Genomic DNA, 15,314 nt, shown 5'->3' with positions numbered 1-15,314 from the left:
GACCCCTAGACTTGATTATGATACTGCACTAGGTGTCGGATTGGGCTGTCTTTCATATACCAATCAGTGAGATCCTTAGCGGGGGTCAAAATCTGGGTGTGTTGGGACAGTCTGAGAATTCATCTGAGTGGGTGATCATAGTGACTGGATCAGCCCCTTTGTCGGACAAAGGTAATGATCGGGGATGCACCATCACTGATGGAAACCAAGACTGCCGACAGCCGATTTCAATCGTTGAGATTTGTTTTGCAAAATATATTTTATATGAGATATAAAAGTATATATATTATGGTTTCGAAATGATTTGCAAAAGGTTTTAATTCCCGGAATCCATATAAACTGAGAGTGCAACATTGTTCCTTGCAGCCAAGGGAGAGGCCATCTCTTGTTGGGCAGTGTATGATCATTATGGGCTGAGAGGTTAAGTGTAAGACCATTGAGGATAATACCTGATGGGCTAATCTTGCATCTGCCCACAGTCCCTGGGTGTTACAAGGTGGCTTGGCCTAAAGACCACTTAGGGTAAGTATTGGGCCCATAGAGCCCATAAGATGGGTTTCAGGGGATGCACTATCCTTAAAGTGTATTTGGCCAGGCCTTGTGACAAAGGCTGGGTTGAACCCATGTGGCTGATGTGTAGATCAATGTTTGGGTCCCACGCCATACAAGGAAGCCCAATTGGGCAACAATTTGGAAGGCTAAGTGAGTACATAACCTTAAATGGGCCTTAAGCCCATTTCGAACTGGGCTGATTTGATCAGTCAATTAAAAGGGGCGAATTCTAAGATGAATCAGTTGATAGGATTGGGCCTTGACCCTATCCACTTAGAGAGTCCAAGATCTAAATAAGATTTAGATCTGGAAGCCTTCTAATTAGATTAGGAGATGGCTGATCTGATCTACAGATAAGATAAGGGTTATCCATTATCACTTAAAGGGACTTCTAATCCAAATATGATTTGGATCAGCAACTCCTAATGGGATTAGGAGCTGATCCCTTTAAGATTATAAAAGGAGGTGGGGGCGGCAGCCTTTAGACATGCAACCATCACACTCTTGTCTTCAGAGCTGAAATCACAAAAAGAGAGAATTCTGCACCCTGCGAATACTCTCTTGCCGCCTCCTTCCTGCAGCCGCCACCTCCAGCAATTCGATCTCCAGTTCTTGGGAGAAATCAAGATCTGATCTTGATATCAATCTTTTGGGAAAAGATTGATTGGAGTTGTACTCACAAGCCATCATGTTGATTCTTGCGAAGGGTCAAGTTCTTTTGAAGAACATTGTTGATTCTGCTCCATCCTGCACTACGCCATCTTCAGTGGGAGCTGATTTTGGATCCTTCCTTGGGCGTGAACACCTCCATTGAGAGATATTGTTTCTCTGTATCAGGTACATCCTCCCTCTTACTCCTTTTGGTTCAAATCTGGTTTGGTTCATGGTTCAAGATTGATCCTTGAAAAATATGGTTTTCTAAAATAGGGAATTCGATTCCCTGCAAAGATGGGAGAAATTTTTGAAATTCGCCCAATCCATTCCACAAGAATTGGGCGTCCATGTGATGGATATCCCCTCATTTCACCTATACAAGGTTTATAAAGGTTTTCCTATCTTTCCCTTCCTTTCCCTACCTTTTCCTTCAAACCAAACACAACCTTAGGCTATTGGAACAAGCCCCACCTTGAATTTGGCTACCCTTCCTGTTAAAAGGGTTATAAATGCTATGATCCTATGTCCAAGAAAGTATATATATATCTATGATGTCACCTTCTTTGAAACCCATCCTTTCTTATAAGCATCACCTCAGGGGGAGAACAGTAATGGTGAGATGAGGCATTTACTCGCCATGCATATTCGTATTCATTCATTGCAGTCTCCTTCTCAAAAGCAACTTCTTTTGTAGCAGCCTCCTTGGATCTACTCTTGTCACACTTGGCACAACAAAGATCAATCATTACAGCCCTTGGATACGGGTGCGAACCGGATCTGGTGCCTACAATGCCATCAAACTCTCATGAGGCAGATCCACACATAAGTCATCCTTTAGGTACTTCTGAACCCAATTCTAGTAATGTTGAACTTACTTCCAATGATATTGATCTACCTATAGCTCTCTGTAAGGGTGTAAGGTCTTCTACCAAACATCCTATTACCCACTTCACTTCAACTGCTTCCCTATCCCCTGCTTATCATGCCTTTATATCTGATATTGTAGTGTTCCTATTCATGCATCTATATTTTCGTCCCCCTAGAAAGGTGTTTTTCCTTTCTTCCAGCTCCAGCCCTTATTCAATCAAGCTCCTCCATGAAAACCAGTCTCACCAAGCATCTCAGACCGCCTGATAGGATCTCTGTTGCTCTTGGAATCATCTCTGATTTGTCTCCCACAACCCAAATTGTAGCAAACCCAGATTGGAGCAAAATAAGGATTTCTCATTGGTTTTCACATGTCCACAATAGAGTTCACCAATTCTTTTAAACATCTCCCACTGACCAAAGATTGAAAGGTAAGCCAAAGATTCTGATCTCAATCAGATCTAGCAGTGACTTTCTTTGCACTGGGTTGGAGACCAGACTCCATTTGGAGATCAGAATCATGGTCTCTTCCAAAGCTAAAATTATGGCTTCCAGCTTCAAATCTGAGAGGGGAAACCAGAGCCTTTGAAATTTGAGAAGGGTCTCAAACCAACTGCTCTGTCCACCTGCAAATGTGTTTCTATCTCCTTCTCCAGTTTTTCCCAGTCAGCTACCCTCTGTTATAACAAGGTCATAAGCGTGTGCTTCATTTATCCCAATGCTATCCACCTCCACCAAGGAATGTACCCTTGTAACAAAAATAGGGCTCCAGTTCTTGAGTTCCTAGGGCCTCTTGTCTTCTCTCTCAATTGACTTCTATTGTTTTTTTTTTATAATTTTGACTTCTACTGCTTTGCTGTTATCTCTTCCTCTATCTGTTTTGTCTTTACTTGCTAACCTATTCTTGTAGTAGGGAGGCAAAAGCTATCCACCCACTCAACCTTATCCCTTGAGGAATATAGATCATTTTTTGTCCTCGGTCTCCAAAAAACTCCCTGCAACAGATATATCTTCCTTTAACATTTTCCTTCCTCTCCACTTCACAAATTCTACTTGGAGCTTTAGGCGTTCCTTCCAATGTACAATATAATCAACATGAGTTGCACCATCAACGAACCCCTTATATCATTCGACCAAATTCAGACCCAAATAGATTGTTGCGTTCCCTATCCCTTATCTTCAACCAATGCTGATAGTGTCTCTGGACTTCCTCTAACATGAGGGTCTTGGCCTCAATCACACACGTCTTCCTCCAAGCTGCTGCAATCATCATCTATTTCTCCATCGTCATCCCACTAGTTGAATATACTTCACTGAAAGTGAGCTCTTAGTTCCTGCACCAGTTTTCTGGTTTCTCTCAACAAGTATCAGGTAAAGGGAGATAAGGGATCTCCCTGTCTAATACCTCATTTGGCAGTGAAAAATCCTTCACAATCCCATTTAATAAGACCGAGTAATGACAAGATTGAACACAACATAGAATGCACCTTCTCCTTTTCTCCCTGAAGCCACATCTTTTCTTAACTCAACCATTTCATTAGGAACTCTCTTTCCACTAGCTATAATCTGTAGGCATCAAAGATGAAGTAATAACTTGGCAAAAAGAACTAAATAAGTAAGGTAGCAGAGCTTTCTGTAAAGGCTATGTAATCTTTTTAAGTAAGATCCATATGTTCACAAGTACAATGACTTTATTGTAACTAATTATAATAAAGTTGTATGATATCTATGCATCCCACTAAATTAATTATAATACAGTAATCAAGACATCGAAACAGAAGGACCTCAAAAAAAGTCCATCCTCGAAAAATTACAATCAGAAGTATCCCCTTTAAATTCAGTAAGTATAGACAACCAACTTCTAACAAAACCTACAGCCAAATTGGTGACTTCAGCTGCAGTAGAGATTTTAAGATCAAAGACCCTGCTATTCCTTTCTAACCACACCGCCCACATTATTGCTAAGGGAATGGAAGACCAGCAAATTTTTCCTTTCTTTGTCATCCCTCGGATCTGCCAAGCCTCCATACAGGCTTTAACTGAGGCTGGCATACACCAACTTAACTTCAGACTTCTTAAGAAATGGCTCCAGATCTCTGAGGCAACAATGCAGTGTAAAAACAGATGGTTTACTAATTCTGTTTCCCCACCACAGAAGCTACACCTCAGGTCATTACAGTTAAAACCTTTTCTTACCAGCATCTCTTTGGAGAGACATTTCTCTAAGGCTGCCCCCCATACAAAAAAACATTACTTTAGAGGGAGCCACTGTCCCCCAAATGGCCCGGCTTGAGAAGAGGGTTTCAAAACCTCCCTTTATGGCATTGTAGAAGGGTTTAACTGAGAACTCCCCACTTTTGTTCCCTTTCCATACTAGAGTATCCTCAGATTGCAGATTTAACACCTGGGACTGAAGCAAAACCAAGAGATTCCCCACCTTCTGAAACTCCCAATCATTGAAGTCCCTTCTAAAGGTAGGGGCCCAGCAAAAAGCATTCTCCCTTAACACAAATGTATCTGCTACCACTGCTTCCTTATCTTCAGCCGCATTGAACAATGTAGGAAACATATCCTTTAGGGAATTCTCCCCCGTCCAGGTGTCCAACCAGAACTTAAATCCTTCTCCCATTCCCATCTTTAAATTTGACTTCCCTTCTGAACAGGTTGGAAGCTTTGCTTATACCTTTCCATAGACTGCAGCCATAGGTTGACATGGGTGGACCACTGCCCCAACCCCTTTCATCCAGCCCATATTTTTTCTGCTATGACTATTCTCCATAGGTTATCAGGTTCAGTAGCAAACCTCCAAAACCAACTTCCTAGCAGAGCCAGATTGAAAGATTTTAATCTCCTTAACCCCAACCCCCCTTGAGATAGAGTTTTACAAATCTGTCCCCAATTAACAAGATGATATTTGGGAGAATCCTTCCACCCCACCCACAAAAAGTCTCAGCTTTTTTTTCTTAACACCTCTGCCACTTCCAAAGGGATAGAAAATAGGGTCATGAAGTAAGTTGGTAAGCTTGCTAGGGCACTCTTGATGAGTGCTACTTTTCCTCCTTTGGAGAGATACCTTGTTTTCCAAGTGGCCAATTTCTGATCCATTCTCTCTATTATTGGGTTCCAAATGGTTTTTTAATTGCATTTGGCTCCCAGAGGCAACCCTAAATAATTTGATGGCAGTTGACCAACCTTGCAGCCTAACAAGTCTGCCATACCCTGAATGTTAACATCACCCACAGCTATTATCTCATTTTTTGCAAGGTTTACTTTCAGACCTGAAATAATCTCAAACCAGTAAAGAATGTACTTCAAATTCAGAACTTGCTCTTCTGAGGCCTTGCAAAAGAAGAGTGCCATCATCATATTGTAGAATTGGAACAGCAAAACCCTTAGTAAATCAGCTTTAAAGAGCTCCCAGAACTTCTTAAAAAACAGCATTGTGAAATCATCTAGGCCCAGTGCCTTCTCCCCTTCCAGCTCTTCAATAAACTTCTTTACCTCTTCTTCTGAGAAGGGTTTTTCCGGTTCTGAAACCAGCTCCTCAGTCAAGCAATTAAAGATCAAACATCCAGTCCTGGTCTTATCTTGCAAGGTTCCTTGAACAACTCTTTATGGAAACAAACAAAAGCATCTGCTATGTCTTTCTCTTCTTGTACAACCTTTCCTTCCACCTCCAGCTTTTGAACAGAATTAACTCTCTTTCTTACATTGGCCACCTTGTGGAAAAAAGCAATATCATTGTCACCTGCTTTCAAGCCACAATGCCCAAGCTCTTTGCCTCCACTTGACTTCGGCTTGGTGCAACATAGTATCTAGAGTCTTCTTGGCAGTATGCCTTCTTCTCCTTTTCTCCTCCTCTAAAGATCCCCTCTCCTCCTCCGCATCAATGTTAGCTATTAATTTCAAACATTCTTCCCTTTTATCTCCCTCACTCTTCAAAGTCACTTTCAACCATTTCAGTTTTTTGAAGAAGATGTGACTGGCTGAGCCTTCAAAGGAACAATCCAACCACCACCTTTTGATGTTTGTCACTAAATCCTCTGAGTCCAGCCAGCAGTGCTCCAACCTGAAGGGATGACTGGATGAGGGTTCTTTTTAAGCCTCCCATACTCAGGATCAAGGGGATGTGATCAGAAACTACCCTTGTCATTGCTTCCTGATTTGAGAAAGGAAATAAATCCTCCCATTCAGGCGAGATAAAAAATCTGTCCAATCTGACTAAAGAAGGGTTTTCCTGATTATTGGTCCATGTGTATTTTGCTCCTGCTAGTGGCAGAATTATCAGCTCCCACCTGTTGATAAAACCTCTAAAATTTCTCATGCCCCTACTCAGTCTATTACACCCCTTTTTGTTTGCAGGGCTAAGAATTTCATTAAAATCACCCCCTAACAACCATGGACCTTCCCATCTTCCTCTGACAAGAGTCTAATTCATCCCAAGAGCATTCTTGAAGTTATAGTCAACCAGCCCATACACCCCTGTCACTATGACTTGCATATTCTTAGCCTCCCAAAGCAACTTAGCAGAAATTGAAAAGGTCCCCACAAATTTGTCTATCAGTTTAAAAGTTCTAGCATTCCAGATCAGAGCTACACCCCCCTGCAGTGTTCACAGCAGGGATTTTGAGCCAGTCACACAGATCGAAACCCCAAACACTTCTCACTACTCTAAAAGACAGCTTTTGAAGCTTTGTCTCCTGTATCAGCAGAACATCCGCTTTCTTTACTTTCAGAAAGCCCCCAATTACCATTCTTCTTCTCACAGAGCTGAGGCCCTGGACATTCCAAGAAATTAATTTTAAACAATCCATTAAAAAGTTTTTGAAGAATTAAAACTTTTCCTCGCACTTCCCACGCTATCATTAGACCCCAAGCCAGTCTAAGCAATTCCTTAGACTGCTTTCTATTTTTCTTCCCCTTCTCAACTAAGAACCGGTTTTCAATGGGCACGAAGAGGGCTTTTGTTTCCTCTTCAACCCCTTGAAAGAACCCCCCAAAAACTCCCCAAAACTGAGAAATTTAGACATAACCCAATTTGAGATTACACTGTCATCTGCACACCTTAAGTTCACCTGAAGGGAATGCGTTTGCTGGCCCTCATTGGTTGGAAGAATAACAGCAAGTGGTTCAGGTGCCGCCTGCAACTGTGCTTCTGCAAGAGATGGGAAGCCATCTAACTCTACTCTGGTTTCTGCCTCTTCAACTGTCACTGCCACCTCCAAATGACTGTCTGTGTCTTTGGGAGAGAGAACTGATGTGGGTGTCACCTAATTAAACTCTTTCACAGAGACCTGATTTGATGTTTCCACTTCAATTGCAGCAGGCACTGCTTCGGCTTCCATCTGACCCCCTGTATTTCAACTTGGCGAAAGTGAGGACTCTCCATCCCCGTAACTATCCTTCAACAAAGGAATTGGTTGAAATTATCAAAAAAAAAAAAAAAAAAGAAAGGTATTGGTTGTGCCTCATCCCCTGAGTGCCTCACTAAGCCCCTCTCAAAAGTCACATGCCCTTCTTCACCCCAAGCGTCCGGAAACTGGAGCTTTCCCCTTCTAGCGAGTCTTTGAATTCAGTCAAAGATTCGGATGAGACCTCCACTAGTGCCTTGCCCTTCCCTCAACCTTCTATCTAACCCAACTTCAGCCCACCGCCACCTCTCCTATCTAGGCTTTTAAACCGCAATGGACCTGGTTTCTTTTGAGCTAAGAAGTGGGTCCTGCTTCTTTTACTGCACTCCTCTGAGCCCATTAGAGACCCGACCCGGTTCGGTTTTAACCTTAATGCAACCGCCTTGGCTAACTTATCTATAAGCACCACGTCGAATAGTTCGGAATTCGAGCCGTTTGAAATTTGAAATAAAGCTGCCCTCTGCCCCTCCTCTGACACAATCCCTTTCTAGCCGTTAGATTTTCCAGTTGATCTGCGGTTAGGAGGTCATTTTCTACCTTTCCCTCGTTCGACTACAGCCCAGCCCCCCTCCTCAGAGGTTTTGGCAACTCGGGTTTCCATCACCTGCTCGCCTCCCTACACAGTAACAGTACCCTCCATTTTACCTTCTCTTGTCAGAATATCTGACTGGGATCTGCCTTCGCTTGCATGAGGTTTCCCTAACAACACCTGTTGCACAAACTATTGGTCTATTAACATTGCCTCCTTGAAATCCGACGGTCTCTTCATCTTCTTCATCTTGATTTCAGACCAGATTGTGACCACGAACATTTCCCCCTCCACCACTAAATTAACCGCTTGAGGAGGCACTCCATTCCACCTAACCTTGATTCTTACACATTCGAAGGACTCTGTAGATTTTATTATTATCCAATTTCACGAATCCCCCACATAGGTCCCCTATCCCTTTCACAATTTCTTTACGGAAAAGTTGCAACGACAACCCAAAAATTCTGATTCAAAGGAAACCTTAAATGTCCTCCTCTTTCTTCCACACTTCTGTTTCTTCTAACCATGGTTCCAGATGAAGTAGGGCTCCTCTACAGCAGCCCTTGTGTTCAAGATTGTTTTCACTTCCTCTTTAGAGGAACGGAATAAAAGCCATCTGTCACCATCCAGCTTTCCTTCTTGGAAAAAGAATTACCTCTCTCTTGGTAGAAGGACACACAAATTAAGGCCATGCTAGCAAATTTACCCGTTTATTTCCAATCAGTATTCAAAATGCCAATGAAGGTTTCTAGTAGGTTGGAGAGGATGATAAGAGATTTCCTCTAGGAGCCGGGAGAGGAGAAGAGGGACCAAAGAGTTAGCTGGGAGTTGGTGACCAGGAGCAAAAATTGTGGTGGTTTGGGGCTCGAGAACGTTAGAAAAAGGAATATGGCTCTGTTGGGGAAGTGGTTGTGGAGATTTCCATTGGAGCGGGAGAAGCTTTGGCTAGAATAGTGGCAAGCATACATGGGCTGGAGCAAAATGGATGGGATGCTGGAACCAGAGCTAGGTCCACAAGCACTTCTCATTGGAAAGCCATTCATGATCTGCTACCAGTTTTCACCCTTTTATCAGGTATGATTTGAATTCAGGTAACTCCATAAAGTTTTGGGAACAAACTTGGGTGGGGATTGCTCCCCTTAAAGACCAATTTCCTTCATTGTATGCTTTATTTGATTTTAAAATTGAGCCAGTATGTTCTTTCATCACCCCTTCCCCCTTTCATTTCTGGGTCGAGGTGGAACCTAAGTCTGAGAAGGGCGGTGAGGGACTCAGACCTTGAGAGTATTTCAAGTCTCCTTGAACTTCTTGATAATGTCTTCTTAGACCCCACTAAGGTGGACTCTAGAATTTGGACCCCGACCCCCACTAGCTCTTTTTCTTGTGCTTCCTTCTTTAAACTCTTAAGCCAATCCACTAGTCCTGTTACCCCCCCCCCTTCCCTGCTAATGAGGTTTGGTGTAGACCAATTCCTCCCAGGGTTGGTAGTTTTTGTTGGGAAGCCTTTCTGGAAAGAATAAACACTGGTGATCTGCTCCAAAAGAAGAGACTTGATACTTGCTTGTCACCTCATTGGTGTGTTCTTTGCAAAGCGGAGGGGGAGACTAGTTTCCACTTACTGGTGTCTTGCCAATTTGCAAAGTCTATTTGGGAGTGGGCCTTTTCTCTTTTTGGGTGTAGCTGGGACCCTCCATCAGACATGCAATGTCTTTTCTCCCCTTCTTTTTTCAGGTGGCATATGAAAAAGGGAAGGACTATGTAGAGGGGATTGAGGGCTGCAGTATGCTGGTCATTATGGGAAGAAAAAAATTCCAAGATCTTCTCAGGAGTGGAGAAAGGGGCTGAAGAACTGAGGGCTATAATCCATATTAGGGTTGTCCAATGGCTGCAATGCTTAGAGCTATTTATAGATTACACAGTGGATGACATGTTGAGGAAGTGGGGTGAGATTGCACACTGTACACAGGCCAAATCAGTAATGAGTGTGCCCCGGACCCCACCACTTGCTGGATTCATAAAATTAAACTTTGATGGGAATAGTAGGGGGAATCCCGGACAGCCAGGGATTGGGGGTGTCTTTAGGGATGAGAATGGGGTCATTTTTGCCTTGTTCTTAGGCCCAATTGGAGTAGGTGACTCCCTTAGAGCTGAGATTTTTGCAGTTATGGAAGGAATCCAGAAAGCTAAGGAGATGAATATCAAAAAGCTTATAATTGAAGGGGACTTGGAGGTGGTGATATGGTGGCTGAATAAAGATAACAGTGGCTTATGGAATTACAGCAATGAGAGGAGAAAATTTAAGTGGCTGGTGCAGGAGATGGAAGTGAAGATGAATTGGGTTAAAAGATCAGCTAATTCTTTAGCTAATGGATTAGCTAAACAAGGGGTAGAAAGGGACTCAATGTTTTGGGCTAAATTGTAATTTTATTGTCTCTTCCTTTCCTTTTCTTTTCTTTTGAAGGCTTAAGTTGTATTTGGAAGATAAGAGTGCTTGTCTTCCTCTTTGTAATTATTGTAATGATGAATTAATGAATTTGTTATTGATCAAAAAAAAGCTCTCAGCTGATGATGGAGATCTTTTGACTATTAGGGGACTGTTTTAGAGAATGTTGGGGAAACATTTTTACCTCTGTATGACACGTCCAAACATTTCATATGTTGTGAGTGTAATTAACTAGTTCGTGCATGCCCTGGAGACACACATATGGCTGCTACAAAAATGGAGCTATATTATCTTAAGGGCACTCCCAAGAAGGGCACACTATTTGCCAAGCATGGTCATATTTAGTTAGAGGCCTTTATAGATGTTGATTGGGCAAATAATACATATGATAGGAGATCCACATCAAGTTATTGTACTATGGTAGCTGGAAATATTGTTTCCTAGAGAAGTAAAAAGCAGTCAATAGTAGCTAGATCTTCAGTTGACGCAAAGTATAGGGCTATGGCCCATGGAGTTTCAAAGTTGTTATGGCTTAGATCTTTCCTAGATGAGATGACTATTGCTTTTGATAAGCCTCCGATGTTATATTGTGTTAATCAGGCTATTATTAACATTGCTCATAACCCGGTTCAGCATGGCAAAACTAAGCACATTGAGGTAGGCAAACACTTCATACAAGAGAAAGTGGCCTCAAGGGAAGTGTGTCTTCCTTTCATTGCTTAAGAAGAACTAGCAGAATTTTGACTAAGGGAGTTCCCAAGTCAAAGCTACAACATTATGTAAGCAAGATGGGCATGATTAACATCTATGCTTAGATTGAGGGGGAGTAGGGATGCAAAAGGATCGGACCGGATTTGAATTAAGGTATATCCGAATCCGATTTGATACTCTTAAGAGCATATCCAGTCTGATCCGAAGATCTGATCGGATCTTACAAACATGGATTTTAATTCGAATCCGATGAGGAAGTCAAAATTTTGGATCTAATCTGAAATAATCCAATCCAATCCAATTTAATTTTTTAAATTAATAAGTTATTAAAAGAAAAATAAAATATAACAGTGTAAATAAAGAAAAACACAAAATACAAGTATCTTTTCAACTATTTTCATCATATCTATACATGTTTTTTATAAAAATATAAATAATATAACAAATTTACAAAAATGCAATAAATAATATACTCAAATAAATAAATAACACATACATGTGTTACATATATTTATATAAATAAATAACATATATATCAGATCGGATAGGGGTGATCTGAATTCGATCCAATTTCTGATTGGATCCTATTATCTGATACGAAGATCCGAAATGGGGATATCCAAATCTGACAAAATAGTATCGAATCATGATTCAATCCATTTGCACCCCTAAGGGGGAGTGTAGAGAGATTGGGCCAAATGGGCCTTAGGCCAATTTTGGGAGTGCTTATTCTAATAAGCACTTATGGGAGCTTGGTGAAAAAGCACTTATTTTAAACAGGGATAGTATAGGTATTCTTAAAATGACGTGGCAGGCCAAGATAGGCTAGAAAGAAAATGAACCAAAAATTTGAGCTTCTCCAATAAGTGCTTATTTTCAAAATAAGCACTTATTTTGGGCTTATTCCCAAACACAAATAAGTGCTTATTGGTGTGGTCCCAGCCCAAAATAAGCGCTTATTCAAATAAGCACTTATTTTTAAGCACTCCCAAACTTAGCCTTAGTTTTTCCTTATTTAAATAGCTTTAGTTCTGCTGTTATATCTGCTACAGTGAGCCCTCTTTATGGACCTTAATACTTATTTCTTTATGTTTTTAGTCCACCTCCCAACTAAGGGCACCCATGTAACTTTACACATTGTTTATTTCAGCACATATTAAATAAAATTAGAGACAGAGAGAGGGGATCGAACAACTCTCTTCCTCTTCTCTTTTCTTCCATTCTCCTCTTCTTCTTAAAGCTTCTACTGAACTTCTTCTCCTTCTTTTCTTTCTTTCTTTATTCCATTTTCAGATTTATTGCAGCTGTATTTTGCAACTAATATGAGCACCTTATCACCTAGGAGGGTGCCTTGTTGCTATAAGTTAAGGCATCCAGGTGAGGCACCCAAGGGCATCTTGCCACCTAGGTGACTCCTTGACAACTATGAACAAATATTCAGGGGGGTGGAAAGATTGGCAAAGGATATAAGTGCTGATTTCAGGTGGATCAGGAGAATGCAAACAGGTTAGCAGGTACTTTAGCCAAACAAGGGGCTGCAAGGCAGCATCTATATCAGGCCTCTTTGTAACTCTGGTTGTAGTTCTCGGGGATGACATTTGGGTCATCATCATGTACTTAACCCCATATATTTTTAATTAACAAATCAATCTTTATCGCTGATCAAGAAAATAACAGAGAACAGTTTGGATAGAAGCAAACAAAGATTTCTATTGACACTAAAGAAGTGGTTCTGAGGTCTATAATATTACAGGTCAATTACAAAGTTCTTTTTTTATGAATATTATAAAGTTCATTTTTTCATGCAAATATGACTACTGAATTTGTAAAATAGGTCATGGAAAATGAGTTACACAAGTTTAACTTCTATTCAATAATTGAAAACATACATTAAAAGACAAAACGAGAGATGGTGTAAAGACAACCCTGCCAATCCAATTATGTTATCTGATGTGCACATGACAGTACGTCTGTTCAAAATAGATATATATATATATATATATGAGAGAGAGAGGCTGCTTACAGGATTTAGCAGAAGTTCTGGGCTGGTCCTGGAAAAGCAAGAGAAATATTAGAACTCCAAAAATGCAAGAAAAATGTCAGAAAGAATATCTATACTAATGATCATGTGTTGACAGGAACTAATTGCACAGTTGACAGAAACAGGACCAGAGCCCAGAATGTGGAAACCACCATACAGGCATTTCAGAATAACAAAAAATGAGCACTATACCATACAGTAGTATGAATTATGAATATATCCTTACTATAAAACAACACACTTTAAAAGATCAGATCTCTTTTTATTGAGTTCTGTCAATCTCATAAAAGGTATCTGTTTTGATCAGTAACAGCCAAAACTTTTTTTTTAATAAATGAGTGCAATTTTATTAAACAAAGGAAGAGTGTACAGTCAGCCTAAGAGGATGCATCAGGTGTTACCTCCCCTTGGAGCTAAACAATATGCAAATAAACACATACTAGCCTGAATTACAATTATAAGGTAGCCCAAAACAGGTATCCCCTTGATACCCCTTAGCCAAAGAATCAGCCATTGCATTTGCCGATCTGCTAACCCACTGAAACCTAACTGCCTTATTTCTTGTCAGCTAGTTAACTTTCTTCAAAAGATCCCTGTAACCATAGTTGTCAAGGCAACGCCTAGGCAACAAGGCGCGGAATGCGTCCATAACAGAGGCTCACCTCGCCCAGTCGCCAAGCAGTTTTGAATACTGTGTAATAAAAAATACTTTTGTATTTTTATTTTTTTTAGATTATAATTATAAAATAGACATTATTAAAGAAAAATATTCATTTTTTGTTTTTATAAACTAATTTCTTTTTATTATTTTCTTATTTGTTAGGGTTTAATCAACACAAACATTTGCTAACTGCTGTATTGAACCCTCAATGACTTCAAAATCTGAACCAATAAGCAAGGGAAGAATTTAAGATTTTGTCTAATCAACACATTTCTTCTTCCACTTCTTTTCCTATAACAAAAATAGGGGTTCAGCCCATTTTTTGAATTTTCTTTCCTTTCTTGTTTTTCTTCTCATAAATATGTTGATTTTCGAGACTTAACATGAAGTTTACAATTTTCTTATGAACACTATGGATAGTTATTAAAGAAGGTTGGTTATGGAACCTAGGGAACTACCCTAGGATATGTGATTTTTACTTAAAAAAATCCATCGCCTATGCACCTGCCTAGGCGACAAGGCACCCCCCCTGTCACCTAGCCCCACCTTGGCGCCTTGAAAACTATGCCAGTAACCCCAAAAGACTGTGCCTGGATTTGTTAGCCAACTCACTACCACCTCGGAGTCCCCCTCAACTATCAATTTTTCCACTCCAAGTTGATTAGCAGCCTGTATTCCTCCACTGCTAGTATCTCAGCCATTATAGAATCACCAACACCTGCCGGTCCTGAGAATAATAAAGATAGGATGTTGAAGTCTTTATGTCTCAGAATCCCTCCTATGCCCGAGGGCCCTGGATTGCCTTGACTGCTTCCATCAAAATTCAATTTTACCATTCCTTCCGGAGGGGGTTTCCATTCTGCCTGCAGTCTGTTCTTTGTGGAGGCTGTGAATGCCACTGCTGCCCAATTTCTCCTTAAATCATCAAAAGAGTAATCCACAAACAAGTTTGAAGATTTCAGCCAAGAGGTAGACCTTGTCAATATACACTCCTTTACTTCAGCAAGCTAGCTGCTTTGTCAATCTTCCAAAGACAGACAGAATAAATAGCAGATTTACTTCAGAGGGCAAGTTCCACCTGCACCCAAATAACATAACCCAGTTCCAAATACTGGCAGCAAAAGAGCAAGATATTAGCAAATAATGACAGTCCTCACTCTTCACTTTACAAGAAACAAGTTACAAAGTAGAAATAGGGCAGCTAGCCTCAGCTAACCACCACCCCTGAACCCACTGATTAGTAATTACAAAAAACCTCTTAGACATAACCCCAAAACATTTGCTCTCTTATTGCTCCTTGTTTTGCCAAACTGTCTGGAAGACTATTGGTAGACCTGTATACCCAAAAAGCTTTTTTTTTTTATTCTACATTTTACATTACTGTCTTTCAATAAACAAATCTATACTTGTCTTTTAGAAATCCTCTTAAGAGTTTTAATCCCCAG

General features: G+C 40.7%; 1 protein-coding gene across 2 annotated transcripts in view; it reads right to left on the bottom strand.

Annotated features, from left to right (window-relative positions):
• Nucleotides 1–15,314, bottom strand: part of ARPC4 (binding protein) — a 64,024-nt gene that overhangs the window by 45,063 nt on the left and 3,647 nt on the right. For both annotated transcript variants that reach the window (XM_088964517.1, XM_088964518.1), the window contains exon 5: nt 13,191–13,218. In XM_088964517.1, the coding sequence (XP_088820643.1) occupies nt 13,191–13,218 (28 nt within the window). The remainder of the gene's footprint in view (nt 1–13,190; nt 13,219–15,314) is intronic.

Source organism: Nelumbo lutea, chromosome 1 (assembly GCF_056320005.1).
Source record: "Nelumbo lutea isolate HS-2025 chromosome 1, American lotus-T2T, whole genome shotgun sequence".
NCBI classification, from domain to species: Eukaryota; Viridiplantae; Streptophyta; class Magnoliopsida; order Proteales; family Nelumbonaceae; genus Nelumbo; species Nelumbo lutea.
The sequence above is the reverse complement of the archived record's forward strand: the minus strand, read 5'-3'. Positions and strand labels throughout refer to the sequence as shown.